The following is a 23,089-nucleotide window of genomic DNA, read 5'->3' on the forward strand; positions in this document are numbered from 1 at the left end:
TGGTGCTGTTTTAATGGTTGCTGTGCCCCACCCTTGAATCAGCTGCATGTTAATGTTGAGGTGAAGTGATGATAGGACCACATTATGTCCTGCTGCTCCATGGATTCACAAGGACGTGTGTGGGGGGAGAGTGGGGGAGTGTGCTCAATCCCCTCCTCTGCACAGCAGCAGGACACAATCACAGTCCCTGCTCTTCCCAAAGTGCAGGGTCTTTATCGCTGCACCCTCTTGGAGAACCATAATGGAGTATAAAGAAGTGGAACTGTGGCCTAAAGATACCCCTACTTCATCAGCCAGTCCATGTGGCTGGCATGCTTAGGGGCGTACGTTGTACCTTGCTGTAGTAGAAGGCACATTGCCCTGGATTCCACGGAGCTCAGGAAGGTGATGAAGATCTGTGCCCTGTTCTTCCCAGGTTTTTAACTCTCTGAAGTGCTTTGATGGTTTGTCTAACCCTAGTAACCATATAGCATGTGGAGACTCTGAATGTATAATCCATCAGCTTTGCAATAAGGTCCACGATGCAACCCCTGGCATTGCTAGAACGAGGTGTTAATGATCTCTCTGGACACAATGCATAGGCAAACAAATGTACAGGATTGTGATAGATTTTCTAGATGGCAATTAGTGGATAAAGGTGAACTTGGTCGGTTGGACTCAGTTTGCAAAATGGGGAAGGTTGCAACAATTGAGTACAACCTGTTCTCTCCATACCCAAAGCCCTGCTGCCAAGAGATCTGCTAGGAGTCAGCATTTTGAAACTGTAGTCTTTCGTGGATATGGGACAAGATGCTGCAGCAGCAGCTCCATGCTGGATCCTCAGTAGATGTGTGTTTATGATGGCCTATGTTTGTCTCGTAGGTTAACCATTCACGCTGAATGTCCCATGCACCTGGAGGACTTCCCAATGGACGTGCATGCCTGCCCGCTGAAATTTGGGAGCTGTAAGTGCCTAGTTCAACCTTCTTAAAGGGGGAAGGGCACAAGTACAGTTTTGTGTGACCATATGCTGGTAGCTTATTTATTTAATGGAACCCTTCAGTCAGATATTTTAGATGGCATTATTATTCATCATACAGCACCCACACATTTGCCAGATGCTCCATATAATGTTATCAAACTGTGCTGTGCATGCAGTTCCCACTGTGGTCCATAGGAGCTGTTTGTGTGCATCTGCAGGTAATTCGGACTCCAGGGATGGGTAAGTGACCCTGGGTCTCACTGTAAGGTTACCAAGCTAGTACGGGACAAACAGCTTCACTCACCTCTCTCTGGCTTGGGTAAGCAGTGCTCCCCCCACAACTCTCTGTCCCACAGAGCTGGAGGCATTTCTCTGATGAAACCTTTGTCCATAGGATTTATTGAACTATTGAACTCCTAAGCTGTCAGACTCTGGGCTCGTTGACAGGGTCCCCAGCTCCAGAGTACCTTCTAGCTGAGCTGTCCTGGAGCTGGGGCTCTGTTCCCTCTTGTGGAGAATTCTGAAAATGGTTGTTTTCGTTCCCAATCAGAACAAAACCAAATTGTGAAAAATCTAAATCCTCCATGAAACAGAATCACCTTCCTCTGCACAGCCCTACACAGAGCCACCACTTCCTTGCCTAGTAAGCAGAGAGCTCCCCATCTGGTTCAGTCTACTTTAACCCCTTTGGGTTACCTATTCCCAACTAAACAAAACAGTGTCCTGGATGGACACTCCAGGAGAAAAGAGACTCAGAGGAAGAGCAGCTTGCTCTGAGGCAAGGGTAGCTAACCCTGCATCTGCTCCTACACCAGCAAAGCCTGGAATCCACTCTGTGATCTCAGATCCCATCGCAGGCCTGGAGGGAGAGGGCAGAGGAAGGAGACTCTCACACACATTTTCGGCAGGCTCCTGCAATGGTGAAGTTTCTTTTTTATTTGTTTAAATATTTCAATATCTGAATGATGGGAGTGTTGAAATAAGAAGCAGAGAGCTTGTAAAACTGGCTGTGATTATGATCATTATCCATACGGCACCCAGCACAGTGTCTGAGCACATGGCTCATACGTTCAACAGAATGGCATCAAAACCCCACCTATACCCCCATGAAGAGTGTACCCTCAGCAAATCCCCCCACAGACCAGGAAGCTGGTCAACACATAGTTGTAAGGAGTTTAGGCTTGGTCAGATCTGAGGTTTAAAGGGCTTCTACAGTGTCCCTTTAACTCACCAGACGTATTCTTTAAAGACTCAGCAGAACTCAGCTCAGGTTCCTGAGGATCCTGGCAAGCTGGATGGATCATTGCCGATCTCTTGTCTCTATGCCACTTTCTAGCAGTGGCAGCCTTCCCAGTGGCTGCAGGGCAGAGCACTCCCTCGAAAGCAGGGAGCCAAGCTTTGCATAGCAGCTTTCACTTTTCACCAACCAACCAACCCCCATGTGCACATTGTTCCAAGGACTAGAAGTGAAATGAGTTTGAAGGTTTCTCTGTGTTCCCTAGGAGATGTATGTGCACATTGTCATGCCATCCTGCAGTGACTCGAGAGCATGAGTGCCAAGCTCTGGGCAGACTGTTAGGAACCAGGGCACAATCCTCAAACTGGTTGTGAGTTCTACAGCTCTAAGCTGCCACGGGCAGTGGCTGGGGGGGGGACCCTGAAGCTGTCAGCTGCAGCGGTGGCAGGTGCCAGACTCCCCCCTCCCCTCACACAGCAGGACTCGAACTCTCATCCCCCCTGTCAGCCCCATTTTGTCACAGTTATTTTTAGTACAAGTCAGGGACAGGCCATGGGCTTCTGTGAATTTTTGTTTATTGCACATGACCTGTCCCTGACTAGTACTAAAAATAACCCAGACAAAATCTTAGCCTGTCTCATAGCCAATCCTATAATAACCTGTATAAAGATTTGTTGTATGCAGTATTGTTATAGAGACAAGGTGGGTGAGGTGATCTCTTTTATTGGTCCAACTTCTGTTGGGGTGAGTGACAAGCTTTCGAGTTTATTCAGAGCTCTTCTTCAAGTCTGAGAAATGTACTCACAGGACACTTTACTACAGGGGTGGGCAAACTACGGCCCACAGGCTGCTTCTGGCCCATCAGATGTTTTTATCTAACCCTGGAGCTCCCGCCAGGGAGTGGGGTCAGGGGCTTGTCCTGCTCTGCTCACCCAGTGCTCTCCAGCCCCGACTCACAATTCCCTTGATGAGCACCAACTTCCAGCATGCAGAGCCACACTGTGGAGGTGCGACTTCACCGCGCTGTTTCCAGGAGTGGAAGGCCTCCCCTACATGGCAGCCCCCCACCACACAGCACTGTGCCCAATCCCCTCCCAGTCTCCTAAAGCTCCACACTTGAGATCCTCGAAACCAGCCAGGGGCCGCACTCGTCCCAGCTAAGGTGCCTCCAGCCGTGGCAGTGCCTGGTGCAGCTGTCTTGGTGTCACTGCTGGCAGGCCCCTAGAAGTCCCCAGTAATGTCCCTGTAGAGCCCCCCTCCTGCCCCATGCCACACCACATGAGTCCCCCCTCCCTCCACCTCGGTAACATCCCTTATATAACCCATCATGCTACATCCCATAGACTCTTTCCCCCACCCCACTGGGCATTCATGGCCTGTCATACCATTTCCTCACCCAGATATGGCCCTCAGGCCAAAAAGTGTGCCCACCCCTGCTCTACTATGCTCTGAGTACGTTTCCCAGACTTAAAGAAGAGCTCTGTGTAAGCTCGAAAGCTTGCCGCTCTCCCCAACAGATGTTTGTCCAGTGAAAGGTATTACCTCACCCACCTTGTCTTTCAATATATAAAGATTTATTAAATAGGAAAAGGAAACGAGAGTTATTTACAAGGTTAAAGAAGGTGAATATATAAACACAAATGAGTTACAATCTTAAGTTTCAGAACGTAATAGACGCTAAGCAAGCTGTTTGTGACCTTTAGGGCTAACCCAGGCTAAACGCTAGGGAGCTCTAACTTATGCCTAGTAAACCTTGTCCCCAAGAGTCCAGGCAGCAGAGAGAGCCTGTTCTGTTCCGTCTTGTCACAGGTTTTTATCCCTCTCCTCATTTGTGCTCTTAGTGACCAACACAGCTGACAGGAGGAATCCATTTGCATGACTCATCTTTATGTGGAGGAAGGGCAAAACAAACATCTTTGGTCCTCTTTAATGTTCCACAATAGTCTGTCTGGTGTCCATAGACCCTCATTGTTGGGCAGGACTTAACACCTTCTGTTGGAGACCAGCGCTTCACACTGTCTCTCTCCTGCCTGATGATTTACACAGTCACAGGGGCTTACAACACAGTGGCTCAAATATTGCCTTACAATATGGGGATATATATGTTGTACATGAGATTAATGCATGCAGCAACTTACAAGCATTCAATGAAATCTAAACACTAAACTCATTTTTATAACTCTAACACCTATTTTAACAACACTAGCACACAGGTGAGCCAGGCCGATTTCAGCCATGTGTTTGTCAGTGATCCGTTGAGACATGGCGTGAGCTGGCACCTGGTCTGCCAGCATCACACACACCAGAGAAATACCATGCAGTAGGACATCTGTGCCGGGGATGCCCAAGACTAGGGCAGCAGAGGATGCCGCAGGAGTTGTGCCAGTTATGGTCCTGATTTGGACTGGGCTGCCCCACATTGTGCAAAGACGATATTAAACAGACCAGAAATATCTTCAGGGCTTTAAACGGACCCAAAATATCTGTGCCACTGCTACGTGATACAAGGAATGCCTTTGTCCCAGAGGACAACTGTTATAGACTTGACAACCTTGTTTGCATGCAGGATAACATGGGGGGAGGTAGGAGGGGTGGATGTCCAGCACTGAAATAACAGGAGGACTTTCTAGTCTAAGGTTAAGATGCATGGACTGTGGGGATCCAGGACTGCAATAAAAAGAGGTGCTGCAGATCAGGATGCTGGTGCACTGGCAGAGGTGGGAGAAGGGCAGGCTTGGAAAAGCAGAGCGCTGCTGGTCAGGTTGAAGATGCATTAGCCAAGCTGCGCTGGAAGTGCTTACACAGCACTGTTATGCACACTGAAACGTCGCCCATTCATCAAAATCATCCTTTTATTCCTTAACACTTAACAGGTTTGCCAAAAGAGAAAATGCAGTCATGGCTTTTCTTTTTTAATTAGACAAATCATTGAATTTTCAACCCACAATATCCCACAAAACTTAGGCTGGAATTTGACCCAGCATCGATCCTGCAGAAAAATATCCTGGTCTCATTTTGGGTCTCATAGGGGAAACCTAGAGAAAGGGGAAGAGTTAAAAATCTCATCAGTGTCCTTTCCCAGCATCTGTTTAGCAGGCTTCTGCGGTAGATGTGTAGACGTGATCACTGCAGAGAGCTGCAGTCAGGGGTGGATTAAAGCAGGAATCTTGCCATCTAGCCCTTATGGTACAGCTAATGGCCTCTGGCTGGCTGGGAGGGTCTCTGGAACTTGCGTCCCAAACTGTGCCTTGGAGCTGTCTGCAGGTATGCACCTCATTGTCTGCAACCTCCCTCCACCTTCCAGGAGAACTCAGGCCCATTAGCTGTCTTTTTTGAGGGGACAGGGATTTGAGATATACTTGAGCTGCAAGTTCTTTCCCTAGTGCGGGGAAAGGAGCAGGTGGCGGTGAAGTACATGGGACCAGGAGCAGCGCCAGGGTTTTTGGCGCCCTAGGCAGGGGTCCTTCCGTGCTCCCGATCATTGGCGGCAACTATGCCGCGAGGGGGTGCTTCCGTGGCTCCCAGCCTTCGGGGCACTTTGGCGGCGGGTCCCAGAGCGAGTGAAGGCCCCGCCGCAGAGTTGCCGTCGAAGACCCAGAGCGTGGAAGGACCACCCGCCGCCGAATTGCCGCCGAGGGTGGAAAAATGCTGCCCCCCCAAATCCTAGCGCCGTAGGCGACAGCCTAGGTCACCTAAATGGAAGCGCCGGCCCTGCACGGGACTCCACTTCTCTTTACCCTCCAGTGAAACAGCTAGCAACTCCCCTGCTGAGCCAGGGGGACTCACTGGCTTACTGCAGGGGGAAAGGAGGTGGGAGGTTAAAAGAGAGCAGAGTTATCAGCATATTGCAAGTCTCATGATATTTGGTGTTTTTCTTCAAGTGCCAACTCCTGGAGCCCTGTGATTTTGCAAAAACCTCAGCTATATATATATATTTTTACAATAAGGCCATTTCTAGTCCACCTGATTGAGGTGAAAATCTTGAAAATGTGACTCTCTAAACACTCCTGCCCCAGAAGGCAAATGCAAAGAATCCAAAATGTATTATTTTGTGTATAAGCTCATGATTTTAAAGACAATTTCATGGTTCTTTGGAGCCTGACTCGTGATTTTTGAATGCTGCAGGGTTGGAAGTAGTGAGAAAGCAAGCATGTGAGTATGTATAAGTGTGAGTGGGGGTGTTTATGTGTGCAAGTGTAAGGAGGGAGTGCAGGTGTGAATGGTGTGAATGTGAGTATGTTTGTGAGTGGGGTGGGAGGGTTGAAGGTGTGTGTGAGCACATGGGGAGGCTGACAGAGGGGAGAGGTGCATGGAGACAGTAACCAGGCAAGTAGCTGGAGCACCACTTTGTTCTTGGACAGTGCCGCCTCTCTCAGTAATTTCGCAGTCTCCTGCTGGACTATCTCTTCTGCAACTTGCAGGCAGCCACTTCCAGTGTCCAGTCCCTGTAGCTAACTCCTGGGGAGGATGACTGGCAAGCTGGTGGGGGAGCCTGTGATCATGCAGAAGGGGGGGCAGAATAGAGGAGAGAGAACTTTCTCAAGAGCCGTTTTTTCACATACACTGGGGGAGCTTAATGGCAGCTGTCAAGAGCTGCGGGCTGGTGAATGTGAAGCAATCTCTGCCTTTTTCTTCTCTCCTTGGTAAGAAATGAAGTAACATTCAGCAGAAAGTGTACACACTCCTCCAGTGGCTAGAGCCCAGCACCCCTCAGATCTTCAGCTTATTAGACTAATTATCCCTGACCAATGTGCTGGTGACTGTGGGTTACAGAGGGCCCAGATGGAGCAGTAGCATGGAGGCTGAGCACTGCAAAGGACAGAGTGGAGCCCAGTTGTTTGCTCAGCTGCCTGCCTGGGAAGGGGAGATGGAGGACTGAGGAGAGGGAGGAAGCTCAGAAGCTCTTTGAGGAGAAAGTCCATGCCATTTGTATGTGGCATGGGCCTCATTTAATAAAGGGGGCAGATTTTCAAAAGCATGGACGGAGTTAGGAGCATCTGTATACAGAATAGCTGTGATTTGGGAAACCCAGGCCTGCCAGATCCAGATTCTTTTTCTGATGCAGCCCAATGGATATCTGAGGCGGATGCTAGAGCAGAGAGCAACAGCTAGCTCTCCATGTTCCAATGTGTTCAGAAATGACAAGTCACTGCCAGGTAGGTCAGAACGTTAAAGGGGAGTGCGCTGCTCCTTAAAGTGTCCTTTGACCCCTCCCTAAACTCTAAACATCCGGCAGGCAGCCCTGACTTTGGTTATATGATTAACTGTTTCCGAAGTCATCTTGGTGGTTAGATATAACTGGCCATATTATTCGCTGTGGCTCCTCTGAAGATGCACTGGGGCTGAATGTGGCCCCAGATCTTTGGTATGTTTTAGGCTGGTCAGAAGCATGACCTCCTTCCTCTTCCTCCTCTGCAGATGCCTACACAAAGACAGAGGTGATCTACTCCTGGACGCTGGGGAAGGATAAATCAGTGGAAGTAGCCAAAGGTGGATCTCGCCTGAATCAGTATGACCTCCTGGGCCATGTGGTTGGAACAGAGACAGTCCGATCCAGTACAGGTACTGGAGTGAGGTGGGGCTGGAAGTGGACATAAGAGCTGTGTGTGCTATCTGGTGGGGTGTTCCCATGTGATTTGAATGTATGTTTTTGTCGTGGTTGGGTCCATCATGTCTGCAAAGTAAATGGGAGCCACAGGGGGTATCTCAGACAAAGGCAGAACTTCTAGTGATACCCAGTGACACTTGCAGGCAGTGGATCATATCCAAGGATAGCATGGCCAGCATCACAGTCGCCTTAGATTCATGCTGGGGTAATGGGAGATGGAGCCATTCTAGCAGTCCAGGCTATGCATGAGCATCACAACATTCCTTAACACCCCTCTGCGTTCTTGTTGTTGGACAGAGCAGAGGGAGGTTTTGAAGGGCAAGCAGCACAGCACCCCATAAGAACAAGCTGGCCTGGTGGGAGAGGGAACATTCCTAGGTTATGATGGACGAAATCTCCAGCTGCACAGGGTCACCTGATGTGACACTCAGCTGTTCGAGTGGATACAGCATGTCCGTGCTATGAAGGAGAACTCCATAACATAATGCCGGTGCTCAGGAACCATTGTACCGAGTGCCATAAAAATGCTAGGAAGACTGGAGGATAGAATATATCCAGGTTTTTCAGGACCCTACCTCAGCATTGCAGAGCTTATCTTCCTGTTCTGGGATGTTTGTAGATGGAACATATCCACGCTATGAGCTACCACACAGCATCTGCAGCAGCAGAGACACCTGTTCATATTTTGTTGGGCAATGGAGCAGGAGAGGAAGTGTCAGGGGAGGTTTTCATAGGCACAAATGGCATTTGTGCCTATGAAAACCATTGGCAGACAGGTGTCTTTCTGCTCACTCCCATTGAAAACCAACGGGATTCCGACAGCTAACAGCCACATGTGCCTTTGGAACTCTCTCGCCTTGCCCAGCTGCTTCTCATCACCTGGGGATGCAGCTGAATTGGCTGAACTTTCAGTCTCCCAGAAGAGTGTCACTCTGATTTTCACTGAATTTTCTTCAGCAAATATTACGTCAGGTGCAGAAGAGTGTCCCAACCAAATGTTTTCTGTTTAATGACCAATACTAATCATCTCTCTCTCTCCCCATCTCCCGCTCCTCCCTTTCCCCTGTGAATTCAGGTACAGAGAGCTGCAGTTACCCCATGTGTGTCTCTTCTAACTTTCTCCTTTTGTGTGTGTATGTGCGCCGGTAGTTCTAGGATATTTCCTCTCTGTTGCACTTGATGTTAATTGTATACATCTTTAACAGCTCATATCGCCTCCCTTGAGGACATGTGGGGAGTCCAGAGAATTATGTATACATAATTGAATATTCATACAATTATGAATATTACATGTCATAATATTCGATCTAGTTCTGCCCTCAAGTTGTAGTAAAAATAAAAACAAAGTAATAGGCTGAAATGGTATGAAATTTGCAAGCAACACCCACGCATAATGGCTTAACAGAGCTAGCGTGGAAACAAAAGGTCCAGCAGTGATGGAGCCAAACTGAAGGCTTCAACATTCCCCTGAGCACTGGGGCAGAGGGAGGGGAAGGAAAATAGAGATGGCAAATAGACGTAATTCTCTGCCTCGCACCCCAGGCCTTGAACAACCAGCCTCCTGTCCCGACCTTCCAGATGAATGATATGGGGGAGGAGTTGGGTATTGACAGATCATAACGTCTTTTGTCAAACCATAGAGAGTACCAGACTCCTACAGTGACAAGGTACAGGTGATGCAGTCTGTAAAGGGTCACGGGGCCCTTCCTGTCACATGGCTGCATGTGTGTGTGGGAGTATAAAAGGGAGTGGAAGCTGGTTCAGAAGAGAAGCAGGTGGGAGGGGTGTGTCTTCTCCCCTCTGGGCTGGGTGAAGCAGGGAAAGCCACTGGAGATTGTTGCTCAGTGGTTTTCAGTTGGTTTGCTTTCATTTTGTCAAGTCCTGAGGAAAGGGGCTCTAGTGCTTGGATCTTTATATCCATTCTCTGACTGATGATAGTTCTCACCAACGTCCACCTAGCCACATGCAAAGCAATCTGTTTGTACAAAGCAATCTCTGTTTGTACAAAGCAATCTCTATGTTTGTATGCAAGAGTGACAGAGACCCCAGTTTTGTATTGCAACAAACATATACTAGTTTCATGCCATTGTGGTATGATCTACTTTATCATGAGATATCATAATACATCAGATGGTAATTTATACACATGCTGTAATATCATGTGATACAACCCTACAGGACCGAGATGTTCACACAACTCATGCCCTCTGGGGTTAAAAATGCTACTGTGAGATCTGGACAGAGGATTTATTGGTTCAGGCCTGGCAAGTAACAATTGTTCTGCTGCTTTCTGCTCTAACCTGCTGTCCCTCCAGGGGAATATGTCGTCATGACCACGCACTTTCACCTCAAGCGGAAGATTGGGTACTTTGTGATCCAGACGTACCTGCCCTGCATTATGACAGTCATCCTATCACAGGTTTCCTTCTGGCTTAACAGGGAGTCTGTTCCCGCCCGGACTGTATTCGGTGAGTTTCTTATATGAAGTATGCTGATGGGTGGGGGATTTCAGTGGAAGAGCAACCATGGCTGCTTAGGTAAAAATATTACTGAAAGGAATGGCACCACACCTGTCTGTCTGCCTGCCAGTGTCTTCTGATCTGTCTGGTGCTCTTCTCTGTGCTGCGTGTTCACCTCATTTGTGAACCTTGTATTTCTATTGTGGAGACAGCATATCATATTGGGGGTCAGTTTAGTGTGCAGGGCTGCTGAGCAGTGCTGGGGATCATTGAAATCTGTTCTCTCTCACCTATTAATAGGTGCCTCAGATTCATGTGAACTGTTGCCCTCTGCTGAAGCATGCTAGCCTTGGGCAGGACCGGCGCTAGGGTTTTGAGCGCCCTAGGCGGACAGCAATTTCGCCGTCCGGCGCGCTGGTCCTGCGGCTCCGGTGGAGCTGCCACAGTGGTGCCTGCGGGCGGTCCACTGGATCCGCGCGAGCAGCCGACCATCCGCAGCCACCACTGCGGCAGCTCCACGGGAGCTGCCTGCTGCCCCCTCCGGCGGCAGCCTGACCCAGGGGGCTCCTGGGCTGCTGGCTGCCGCGGCGACACCCTGACCCAGGGTTAGAGCGCCTCCGTGGCAGCCAGCAGCCCGGGGTTTCCCTGGGCCAGGGGACCCCTTGGGCTGCCGGCTGCCGTGGCGGCGCCCTGACCCAGGGAAACCCCAGGCTGCCAGCTCCGCTGCGGTGCCCTGGCCAAGGGGACACCCTGGGCTGCCGGCTGCCACGGTGGCACCCTGACCGAGGGTTAGAGCACCTCCGCGGCAGCTGGCAGCCCGGGGTATCCCTGGGCCATGGGACCTCTTGGGCTGCCGGCTGCCGCGGCAGCGCCCTGACTCAGGGGACACCCTGGGCTGCCAGCTGCCCCCGGCAGCTCAGACTCCCTCTCTGTCTTAGCAGCAGGGCTGCTCAATCATTTAACAAAAATTTGGGGGCGCTTTTTGGCACCCCCAAATCTCGGCACTCTAGGCAACCGCCTACTTCGCCTAAATATTTGCACCGGCCTTGGCCCTGGGGGCATAGGCAGGCATATGCTGTGTCTGTTGCCACCTCTCATTTTAACTTCTAAGGAGTAATGTTCGTGATGGGGGTTTTATCCTTCCTCAAACCTCTTATTAATGCCTATCTGGAGGGCAAACAGCAAGGTGGAAGTAGCCAGAATCCTGATCTCCGAAGCACTGCCAGCCTGGATTCTAATCAGCCTAACCGCTTATGTCTATGTGCCACATGGGACACAAAGGGGAAAGAGGCACCTTGAGAACAGGAAAGGCAAGGAGAGAAGCAACTCAGAACATGATGAGGATGGCTGAGAGGCAAGAAGGAAGTCAGAACGAGTAAGGAGCAGGTGTTGGAGCCTTTCTTCTGTAGCTAGCCAGTCATTACCTGAAATCTGTGAGCCTAGGAGCTAGCACTTGGGTTAAAACCTGCCCTCCATGAGGAAGGTCATTGAGAAAGTTTACAATGCTAGTGGAATCTACCTTTGGCCTTGTGTTTCATCTAGTCAGGACTGAGGCCTAGGTGCAATTTGGAGGCAGCATTGTTGCTGGTTTTCTCTGGGCAGTGGACTGAGTTCAGGTGCCCTGGATAACACTGTTAGCTCTCTGACTGATCATGGATGTTGTTAACCCATTGGTGGAACCCAGCAAAAATGAATATAATTTGATTGTCCAGCAGCCCCTCACATAAACAGAATATTCTATTGTTTCTGCTATTTGATAGATTTTACTGTGCTTGGTGGGGAGTGTTTTTTACTGGAAATATGACTGATTTAGATTGTGAGCTCCATTCCTTCCCCTGTGTTTCTCACAGCACCCTACACACCATTAGTGTTCCTCAGAATAGCCCATCGTGCAGCCATTGGAATCAATGAGAAAACCCCAAGTGATGCCAAATCAATGCTGAGTAACAGAGCAGGGCACCAAGCAGTTTTCTCGAAGATTTTCAAGACATCAAAAAGTTTTCCCGTCCCAATGGGGATGAAAGCTCAGAATATTGACAATTTTCATTTTGTTTTTAAAAAATGTTTAAAAAATATTTAAAAAAATCAATTTGGGTCAGTCAGAATGTTTTGTTTTGATAATTTCAAAATGTTTTGTTTCAGTTCTGACCTTTTTCCTCTTTTAAAAATGAAAAGATTTTCGACACAAAAAAACTGAAATTTTCGTTTTCAACAATATTGACACTTTTTCCCCCCAAATTTTTCAAGTCAGTGCATTCATCAAAACTGACCCTGTTTCACGGAAACAGTTTGGGTTTCAAAGTATCAATATTCTTCGGCAAAAAACTGTCTGTCAACAAATTCCTGATCAGCTCTCCTGAATAATAACAAGAATCTAGATACTGATAAGCCAGTTACGCAGAACTGGCTTTGAGACGTAACAGGTGTATATGGGGAAGAGGGCTATGGGTCTGCATACACAGCTTGTACTGCTGATTACACTCCTAGTCCGATCTGTGCATGTGCTGATCTCTGGGCTGAGTCAATAGGACTGAGCCTTAAACTGATTGTCATTATTTTTGTTTCTTTACGCAATATCTTTTCACTTTGCTGTCAGAGGCGGGAGGTCGGGCCAGAGTTACAAATATATTAATGAACTATTTTAAAATGAATTCCTCCTTCACTCACTTGCCAAGGCCTGAGACCAGGGTCTCCTCATTTCCTCTCTGACATTGCTGGTATTAGAGAGGGCTCCATTTAAGCATGACAGGTAGAGGTGGCAGTCTGCTAGAGCTAGAGGGGGCTCAGCCCCCCAAATCTATCCACCTCACCATCTCACCAGCTGCCTGGCTGCCCCCGGGCACATGCCCATCTCTGCAGTCAGTCCCAATGCATGCTATGTGATGCTGCAGGGGGCGCCTTGAGCCTTCCCGGCGTAGTGAGAGCCAACTGGCTGGAGTGGGAGCCTGGCCCAGGCCAGCACCAAAGTCAGAATGGATTCGCCACTGCCCAGGCTCGTTCTCCAATCCCTGGGCCCAGACCGTGGGACAGGATGAAGCCAGGATGAATGCAGGGTGGGAGGGCTCACTCTCCATCCCCTGGGACCAGCCCCATGGGACAGGAGTGGAGCCATCTCTACTGGGGTGAGTTCGGCGGAGGCCTGCTCTCCAGCATCCCACTCCCCACCCCCTGGATCTCCCCTGTGCACTGGGCTGGGATAGAACTGGACCCAGCCCCTTCATCCCCCACGATATTTTAATCTCTACCTATGATGGCAGGTAAGAGCGACCTTAGATTGTGCGAGGTGTGGGGAAGACAGTAGCTATTGTCACACTCAGTAATAACAGAGACCCTTTCAACCAAGTTTTTGACCTTGTTCGTTTGCCTCCCACAGATTTCTAATAGATGAAGAATTTCAATAACATTCTTGATAAAAACATCAAATAGTGAACGTCTGGCAATTGAAAGAAAAGAAAAGTGGGTCCATTTATAAGAGTTCAAAGCAAAGAAAACTTTGAAATTTAGGAAGTTCCTCCCCCGATAGGTGATATCATAGAAGTGAAGTAGGGAAGTAATATCCTGGTAATGCACATGTATGGGGATCTGGAGGCTCTGAGAATGGATAATAGGATACAGAGTCTTTCACTTTCACATTGCTGGTTCAGAGCTCCATGTGAGCTGGCCTGTGTGAAATGAATTGGTTGATCTCAGTCCAGTTGCTCAGGGGCAGGTGTCCCATTGCTGCCAGAGCTGGCACTCATATTTTCAGTCTAAGCAGGGAGGCCAAAACTGAACAGACCATGGAGACACATCCCTTCAGAGGTTCCTCTTTGCAGATCATGCTTGAGGCAGATTGGCAGGGAGGTGTGAGGGAGCCTTGTATTAGAGCTGGATGGGAAATGTTTTTTCCTGTCCCATAAAAAGTTTCAAGACCTAAAAATAAAAATAAAAATTCAAAATCTAGAAAATTTTTGCAAACTGAAAATGCAAAAAACCTTTCGGTTCAGATTTCAATAATTTTGAAATATTTCATTTCAATTTTGCCATTTAAAAAAAACTATAAATGGCTTACATTTCAAAATGAAATCTTGTTTTGAACCAGAAAACCAGAGCTTTTCATTTCGAAAACAGCAAAATGAAATCTTCTGACCATTTCAAAACTTTTTTAAAACAAATTTTTGAGTCAAAAAATTTGTTGGAACACAGCCTTTCTCAGGAACAGTGTCGGTTTCAATGAATCAGTGTTTTCTGATGGGGAAAAAACATTTTCATTGCTGTGAAGAGGAGCCCACTCTCCAGGCCAGTCACTAAACTACACCCCACCTTACCAGATAAACACGTATTTATTTGTTGTGTTGAAGTGGTATGGTATGCTACGGACTCTTGAGAATTTCTTTGTCCACAAAAGAAATACAGGCTGTATTGAACTTGAAAAAGACATGAGTTGTCACATGAATTGAAAAGCTTTGACACTGTTAACAATTGTTCATGAAGAATGTCATTCATTTAAAAGGCCATTTTGCAATGAATAATTGCAAGAATTCTTGATAGAGTGGTCCAGTGGTGAGAGCTCCAGCCTTTAAGTCTAGATACCTGGACTCTATTCCCAGCTCTGCCACAGACTTCCTGTGTGATCTTGGGCAATCTACTTCCCTACTCTGTGCCTCAGTTTCCCTATCTGTAAAATGGGGTTAATTGTGTTTACTCACCTTTGTGAGGTTCTTTGAGATCAGCAGATGGAAAAGATTGTATAAGTCTTAAGTGTTAGTTATTTTCTTGTGGGAGAAAGTAAGGAGGGGAGCGCAGACAGATATATATTAAATACTCCACAAAACACAATTTTAAATATCCTAATAGCAGCTCCTTCACAAATCTCCAGTTAGGTCTGCCTGGCTGGCTGCACCTTACCACTGCTACCACTGTTTGCTATTTTATTTGGTAGCAATCAGAAGCACCAGTGTTCTAGACTCTGTACAAACACATAGTGAGATCAGCCCTGCCCCATAAAGTTTGCCATCCTAAGTAGACAAGATGTGTGAGGGGAAATTGAAGCACAGAGAGGTGAAGTGATGTGCCCAAGGTCACCCAGAAGGCCAGTAGCAGAGCCAGGAATAGAACTTAGGCCTCCTAAATCCCGCATCTGGCCAAACTCATTGCTGAGGTAAGTGGGCATAGGCCCAGTGAAATCAATGGGGTTAGACCTACCTGCGCCTTTGGTGCATTTGGTCCATGGGTGTGATGGCATCTCTCCCTGGGAGGTCAAAGAGAGAGTGGGAAGAGAGAGCTCATTGACCAGGCACACAAACATGGTTGCATGTTTTGACAGCACTGTCCTCTCCTGCTTTGTTCCCGCAGGTGTCACCACCGTTCTCACCATGACCACACTGAGCATCAGCGCCAGAAACTCCTTACCAAAAGTGGCGTACGCGACGGCCATGGATTGGTTCATAGCCGTCTGTTACGCCTTTGTGTTTTCTGCGCTGATCGAGTTTGCCACGGTCAACTACTTCACTAAGCGGAGCTGGGCCTGGGATGGCAAGAAGGTGCTGGAGGCCCAGGAGATGAAGGTGAGTCCTGTAGGCAAGGCCAGGAAGCACGGGAGGCCAAAGAAACGCCCCACGAGAGAGCTGCATTGGGACCAAGAGTGGATAACATGCAGCCCGGCACATTCCAGTAGGCTGGATGCTATTCACTGGGGTCATCAATTCAGGACTTGACTGGAGCGGTTCTTGGGGGTGGAAGGAGAAAGGGCTGGTGCAATATATTGTCTTGATTGTTAGCTGGGAAAAAACCTCTACAACACTCGTGTCTCCATCTGTCTCTCCCTCTGTGTGCGTGTGCGCTTGTGTATGTGTGGCTGTCTCTCTCTGGTTGCAGCTGTGCACGTTTCTGTGTGGTTCAATTTCTCTCTTCCTTTGCTCACTGCCCGCTGCATTTTGCGTCATGTTGCTGCCTTGATGCACCAGCATAAAGCCACAAAGCCAGGTGTTTGGTGGGATGCTGGCCACATTGAAGAAGAGAAGCTGCCAGCCTCATGCTTCTTGCTCCCTCACCTCCTGTCACGGTGGATACCCCATGCTTTCCCCCAGGGCCAGCACAAGGATGTTTCGCGCCTAGGCGAAACTTCCACCTTGCACCCCCCCTTCCTTGAGGTGCCCCCCCCCCACGGCAGCTCCCTCCCTCTGCCCTGAGGTGCCCCCTTGCGGCAGCTCCTCATTCCCCACCCTCCACCCTCCCACCCCAGCTCACCCCTGCTCCACACATGAGCACCCCGAGCACACTGTCGCTGCTTCACTTCTCCTGCCTCTCAGGCTTGAGGTGCCTAAGCTGATTGGTGCAGCAAGCCTGGAAGGCAGGAAAAGTGAAGCAGCTCACCCCTGTCCCGTCTTCTCCCCAAGCACACAGTCGCTGCTTCACTTCTTTCACCTCCCAGGCTTGCGGCACCAGCCAGCTTAGGCGCTGCAAGCCTGGTGGGGGGAGAGGTGAAGCAGCCACGGTGTGCTCGGAGAGAAGGTGGGGCAGGGGTGAGCTGGGGCGGGGAGTTCCCCTGCGTGCTGCCCCCCACCCTTACTTGCTGCAGGAGGCCCTCCCCGCACTCCCCTGCCCCAGCTCCCTCCACCTGAATGCCGGTGGCAACTGGGGCGGCTGAAGATCTGGCCACTGCGGTGGCTGCCGAAGAAAATGGTGCCCCCCAAATCCCAGCACAGTTGCCTAAATGGTTGCACTGGCCCTGCTTTCCCCCCAGTGCAGAGCAAGCATATCAAAGGAAGGGTGATTTTAACAGGTGCTCTTTGTTACCCTCAGCCATTGGCAGACGGCTACACGGGGGAGGGGGGTAGAGAATGATCTGAAGTGGCAACTGGCAGCAAATAAGTGGGTATCACCCAGATTTTCTCTTCTGGCTTCAGATCAGCATCTCTGACAGCTTCCTTTGTGGCAGCCATCGCTGGCCTTCATTGACACCCCCCTTCCTCCATGATGATCTAATTGGGGCTGCTCAGAGGAATTGCTTGTTGCACGCTGCTCCCTTGTTTATATTTATTGAATCAATTTCAAAATCAGCTTTGCCCTTGTTCTTGGTTCTGGAGCACTTTTTTTTTTTTTTTGCATAATGTGCTGCTCAGAATTGTTGAGGGGCCGTGTGCAAATATCTTGCATCACTGAAAGAAGATCTGGGGAGAGGGAATTCAGTAGTTCAGTCCTTTGATTTTGACTGAGCAACAGCATCGCAAACAAGGTCAAAGGGGGGGGCAACATGCAAATGGGGGGCAGATTAAAGAACTAGAGCCAATATCAGCCCTGCCATAGCAAGCCCAGCCTTTGTTACCTCTAATGTTGATTCCCTGCCTCTTCTGGGTCCTTGGATCTTCTTTACACCAGTGTGATGCTGCAGATTGAGTCTGCACTTCAAAAGAGATGGCCTAGCAGAGTGGTTCTGTAAGGCAGGTGCAACGCCATTGAGATCAACCTCACATGATAGGGCTGAATTTGGCCCATAGAGATTAAAGACCCAGTGAAGTCAATTGAATGACTCCAATTGACATCTATGGCTGTCGGATCAGATCCTAAATTGGTTGGGTCATATTTAGGAATGAGCAGAACGGAGTGGCTAAAATAAGGATGAATGTGGCCTTTCACCCATCACTTAAACCAAACCCAGCTCAAATGACTCCAGAAGTTAAATTAAATAAAAAAAAAACCCTCAGTTAACTTTTTTTATTAAAAAAAACTCCTTTATTTCTGAGTTGCTCTCTTTGAATCAGAGGTGCTAAAATAACACGAAGATACCATGAGAAATCTTGTCCCTGCAGTAATGCAGCGTGGACACATGAAATACCCAAAATCTTACAAGGGGAGCCTTTCCTGTGAGATTTGCAGCTCAAGATGGTCAGATAAACTTCCAGATTTCTGGGTGCTTATCTACCTGGTGCTTATCCATCCTTACGAGCTTCACCCACTTCTGGTCATGTTACAGATCAGGAAAGCTGACTAGCTTCCTTCCATCTCGGATGTACTTTCTATTCTCTTTTCCACCATGTCTGACACCAACTGTTAAAAGAGCACTCCAGGAAGAGTGGTGGGCTCATGGGGCTTGGGAATTAGCTACATCCCCATGTTTGTTCTGCTTTTCTATCCTGCTGACATGTTTCTAGGCAGAATGTCATGATGATTCCTCCCTGGCTCAGTCTCAGCCTTCAGTGAGCTGATCTTGAAACAAATGACAAGTTAGGTGGTTGAATCTGGAAAAAAAAACACCCATAAAAAACAAAAACACCTACTGGCTCAAGACTGGATATTGGCAATGTTAGAAGTATTTGCACCAGCAGTAAAACTGACAGTGATATACCCAAGTGATATGCCCAAGCTGAGCTCTGGTCTTTGGAAAGCTGTCCCTGAAACCAGAGGGTTTGGTATTCACCCTTGTGATTATTACTAAAAGTCCAGTTATGTAGATCAATGGTGCACCCACAGTGCTGTATGGTGCAGAAGCCTGGGCAGTAGAGAGGAAGCAAGATCAGTGCCTATAGATGTTTACCATGAGATGTCTTTGCACAATAAAAGGAGTTACACAAAGAGACAGGTTGTGAAATGAAAGCTTTAGGGTGGAAGTCAGAGTCCTTGATGTAGCTGACAAACTCCAGGAGGCCTGACTTTGCTAGTTTGGTCTCACACAGAAGATGAATGAACCTGGTGAAGGCAGGATGGCAGGAGTGGGGATAGGAAAGAGACCCGAAGGAAAGCTGAGGAAGCAGTGGGTGGATTGTGGTCAAAGAAGATGGTAAGCAAGTGAACCCTAGAGCTGACTCGGCCCAATGAAGGTGGTGGAAGCTTGCCCAGTCCCCCAGCCCCTGATGAGGGAGAAGAAGAAAAAGATGTAATTATTAACACTTGTGAAAGGGGCCAGATTAACAGCCCTTGAGGCTCAAATCATCTTTTTATGTATGGCTCCGACATCAGCAACTTCTCCCACACAACCCAACAATTAAGGTGGCTGGCTGTCTTGACTTCGTGGAGTCATCCTGCTTTTTCAGGACTTTGGTAGAATCTGCTGACCTCCCCCACCTGGACATCTGCCCTCTCACTACAGCTGCCAGAGATCTAGGGGACCAGGCACATTGTGGTACATTCTGCTGGTGTATTATTTCCCCTTTCCCTCACTCTTCATCTGTCCAGTAATTTACAGCCCAGCAACAGTGTATCTGTGTTGGGCCCTAGCTAGGAAATGCGAAAATGCTGCATTATTTGCAATTCTTATCCAAGCAAAATCAGGAAGCACCACAGATCTCATGAGAAAGTCACCCACACCCAGCCCATATCTTGATATGGTTTGACTAATGCTTCTTGGAACCAAAGCTCCTATAAGCCTTTTGTGTCTCTCTATCACTAGTGGCTTCCTAAGAAGCCCTGTTGGATCAAAGAATTTCTATTTCACAAGGTTAGAGCTGCTGCCGCGGACCTGAGACTATAGATCAAACTGGAGAATGGTCTCTGGTGCCCAGTGAAATTATTTTGTTTGAGGGCAGGGGATCAGTTTTGAAGAGCAATCTGCAGTGGTGTGCTGAAATGCAGCAATAAATCAGAGAAGAGAATAGGCTGAGGTGCCCAGAAAAGATGACTAGTTTCATGACAATCCACTTCACCGCTGGAATCCCCAGAGTGGTCCCACTAAGATGGTCCCCCTGAATGGAACCTGGAGGGACTGCCTCTGTGGTGAGAGAGCTTCATCGCTGGAAAGGAGATGGCTTGCATCTAAGGGGAGTCTTCCTACTGGACCCTGCAATGCAGCCTCCAAAGGGAGGTGCCATGTCTGAGGGGATTCCCCACCACTCATGGGTAGACTGGCGGCCTTAGAGATGATTCTGACCACGCTGTAATCCCAAGGGACCAACTGCAGTGAGATTGTCATCGCTGAAATCTATGCAAGCCACCTTTACGGTGATCTTTGCAACTGGCATCCAGAGAGATCACTTCTAATGGGGCTTTGTCACCAGACTCTGGAAAGGCCGCCAAACTTGTGAGAATGAAAATTGCCAATGATTGTCCCACCCAGAAACAATGTCCCTCCCTGAGGGTGGGGCATCTTCAAGGGATCCTCCTCTGGGCCTGCTTACCTGCCACTCCCCTGCAATGGCATCATTGTCTGTACAAGCATCACCACTTAGTTCTGTCTCCTTGCCTCCTCTGCACTCACCTGAACATCTGGGAGCAAAATTGCTCCCAACTGGAGTAGCTGCAACCAGACACCTGGAAATACAGCAGTGTAAAGTCCTGTGTCAGGCAGCGAGAGGATATCGCTCCTTTCTCATCTGGTCATCAGGCCATGGTTCTAATTGCTTGTGAAGTTGAGCTCAGGCAGCTTCTTCTCCTTCCTGTCTTCTCTGGATGAATGTCACCAAAGAACATTCCCAAAAAATAAGCAAAACTCTTTCACTCGGTTTTTGATCTGGTTCCCTCCCTTGTGTTTGTTAGACCAAAGGTATGAACAGTGTATGAGTGAGTGAGTGAATGACGCAGGATTTGTGTGCGTCATCTACTCACCAGTGAACATCACATAAAGCAAGTCTGCAAACTCAGATATTGAAAACAGTTTGTATGGGAATGCTTTCTTCTTTCTCCATTGTTACTGTACACAGTGCATCCATTTTGTTCTCACCCTCACCAGAGGAGATGGACTGGTACCAAACCCTCAATCGGATCACTGCCAAACCTTAGGAAAGTTATGCGCCAGATCCACACTTAATGGCTCGGGCCCATCTCTACTCGTTGCTTCTCCCCATCCCCCCGAGAGCAAACAAGAGCTTGCTGATCTCTCTCACCTTTACCTACTTGCTGTCTGCAGGCCCAAATCTCCATTATCTTGTACCTTGGATACTCATTGTTGCCAGTTGGCTCCTTTTAGCCCTAAAATTGGCTTCACTTCAAAGGTCCATTGATATAGCCCACTTGCAGTTCCTTGGCCATGCCTCCTCCTTCTCCCTTCTCCAGCTGTATGGTTAGCTGCATCCTTCTCTCAGCCCTGCCTGCTTTTGGGCCTTGATCCTGCAAAGGTTTTGCGCCCCATCCAGCACAAAGAAACGGAGGGGCTACACATGGGCACAAGTGAGTTTAAGCACTGGACAAAGCCTTCTGCCTTGAGCAAAAGTAAGCTGGAGGCCCCTGGCCTATCTGCTCCCCTACAGGTATGCAGGGCGAAGGAAGAGTGGGTTGGATGATGATGAAGAATAAGGGTGTCAGAGGCCACATGGGCATAAAGATGATCCTCATCATACAAATGAGGTGCTTAGCTACATTTTTGCTAATAGGCAGGAGTCACTTGGTGGCCATGCATCATTCTCATTAATGCAAGGTTGCATTTCTCTGTGCTCCCTGTCCTGTTCAGCACTTGCTACCCGGCCACCTGTCTGTACTACATTCAACACCCTCATTGCACGGGATCCAGTCTCCAGTGTGTGCAAGCCCTGTCATTCGAAACACACCAGCCACTGTTCCAGAAAACACCTTCCCTTCTGATCCACTCCTCATGCCAACTCTGTAACCCCTCCTCCAACCCTCTTCCCACTGCACAGCTGCAGCAGTAGAGTCCTCTGTGCCCTTCCAAATGTGGGATCGAAAATTTCCTGAACTGAAAATGTTTCAGGGAGCAATGAAACCACGTTCTATAGCATACAAATACCCTATCTATAAATAATGGCAGACAACAGATCCTTTGCATAGCCCAAGATCCAAATGTGCTTTACAAATGGCAATGAACTAATCCTCCCAGCCCTCCATGAGGTAGGTGGGTATCACTATCTGACTGGGAAACTGGGACACAGAGAAGGTAAGTGAAAGTCAATGGCAGAGTGGGGGATGAAACCCACCTATCCTGGGTCATGGCTTTCGTCTCTCAAAGGAGATGGCTCAGCTATATATAGACAGAATCAGATTCAGCAAAAATCTCATTGCCAACCAGTGTGTGTGTATATGGCAGGGGGAGGAGGGAAGCTTGTCTCAAAAACATGATACCATTATATAAGGCACTGGTGAGATCTCATCTGGGATACTGTGTGCAGTTCTGGTCTCCCATGTTTAAGAAGGATGAATTCAAACTGGAACAGGTTCAGAGACAGGCTACTAGGATAATCCGAAGAATGGAAAACCTGTCTTATGAAAGGAGACTCAAAGAGCTTGGCTTGTTTAGCCTAACCAAAAGAAGGCTGAGGGGAGATATGATTGCTCTTAATAAATATATCAGAGGGATAAATATCAGGGAGGGAGAGGAATTATTTAAGCTTAGTACCAATGTGGATACAAGAACAAATGGATATAAACTGGACACTAGGAAGTTTAGACTTGAAATTAGACGACGGTTTCTAACTATTAGAGGAGTGAAGTTCTGGAACAGCCTTCCAAGGGGAGTAGTGGGGGCAAAAGTCATATCTGGCTTTAAGACTAAGCTTGATAAGTTTATGGAGGGGATGGTATGATGAAGCCTAATTTTGGCAATTAATTTTGCAATTGATCTTTGATTATCAGCAGGTAAGTATGCCCAGTGGTCTGTGATGGGATGTTAGATGGGTTGGGATCTGAGTTACTACAGAGAATTCTTTCCTGTGTGCTGGCTGGTGAGTCTTGCCCCCATACTCAGGGTTTAACTGATCGCCATATTTGGGGTTGGGAAGGAATTTTCCTCCACGGCAGATTGGCAGAGGCCCTGGAGGTTTTTCACCTTCCTCTGTAGCATGGGGCACAGGTCACTTGCTGGTGGATTCTCTGCAGCTTGAGGTCTTCAAACCACAATCTGAGGACTTCAATAACTCAGACATAGGTTAGGGGTTTGTTATAGAACTGGATGGGTGAGATTC

General features: G+C 48.4%; 1 protein-coding gene across 1 annotated transcript in view; it reads left to right on the forward strand.

Annotated features, from left to right (window-relative positions):
- Nucleotides 1-23,089, forward strand: part of GABRA3 (gamma-aminobutyric acid type A receptor subunit alpha3) — a 128,568-nt gene that overhangs the window by 99,725 nt on the left and 5,754 nt on the right. The window contains exons 6-9 of the mRNA XM_032772196.2: nt 862-944; nt 7,617-7,760; nt 10,122-10,274; nt 15,600-15,811. Of these exons, the coding sequence (XP_032628087.1) occupies nt 862-944; nt 7,617-7,760; nt 10,122-10,274; nt 15,600-15,811 (592 nt within the window). The remainder of the gene's footprint in view (nt 1-861; nt 945-7,616; nt 7,761-10,121; nt 10,275-15,599; nt 15,812-23,089) is intronic.

The sequence above is a fragment of the Chelonoidis abingdonii genome, chromosome 8 (genome assembly GCF_003597395.2).
Source record: "Chelonoidis abingdonii isolate Lonesome George chromosome 8, CheloAbing_2.0, whole genome shotgun sequence".
Taxonomy (NCBI): Eukaryota; Metazoa; Chordata; order Testudines; family Testudinidae; genus Chelonoidis; species Chelonoidis abingdonii.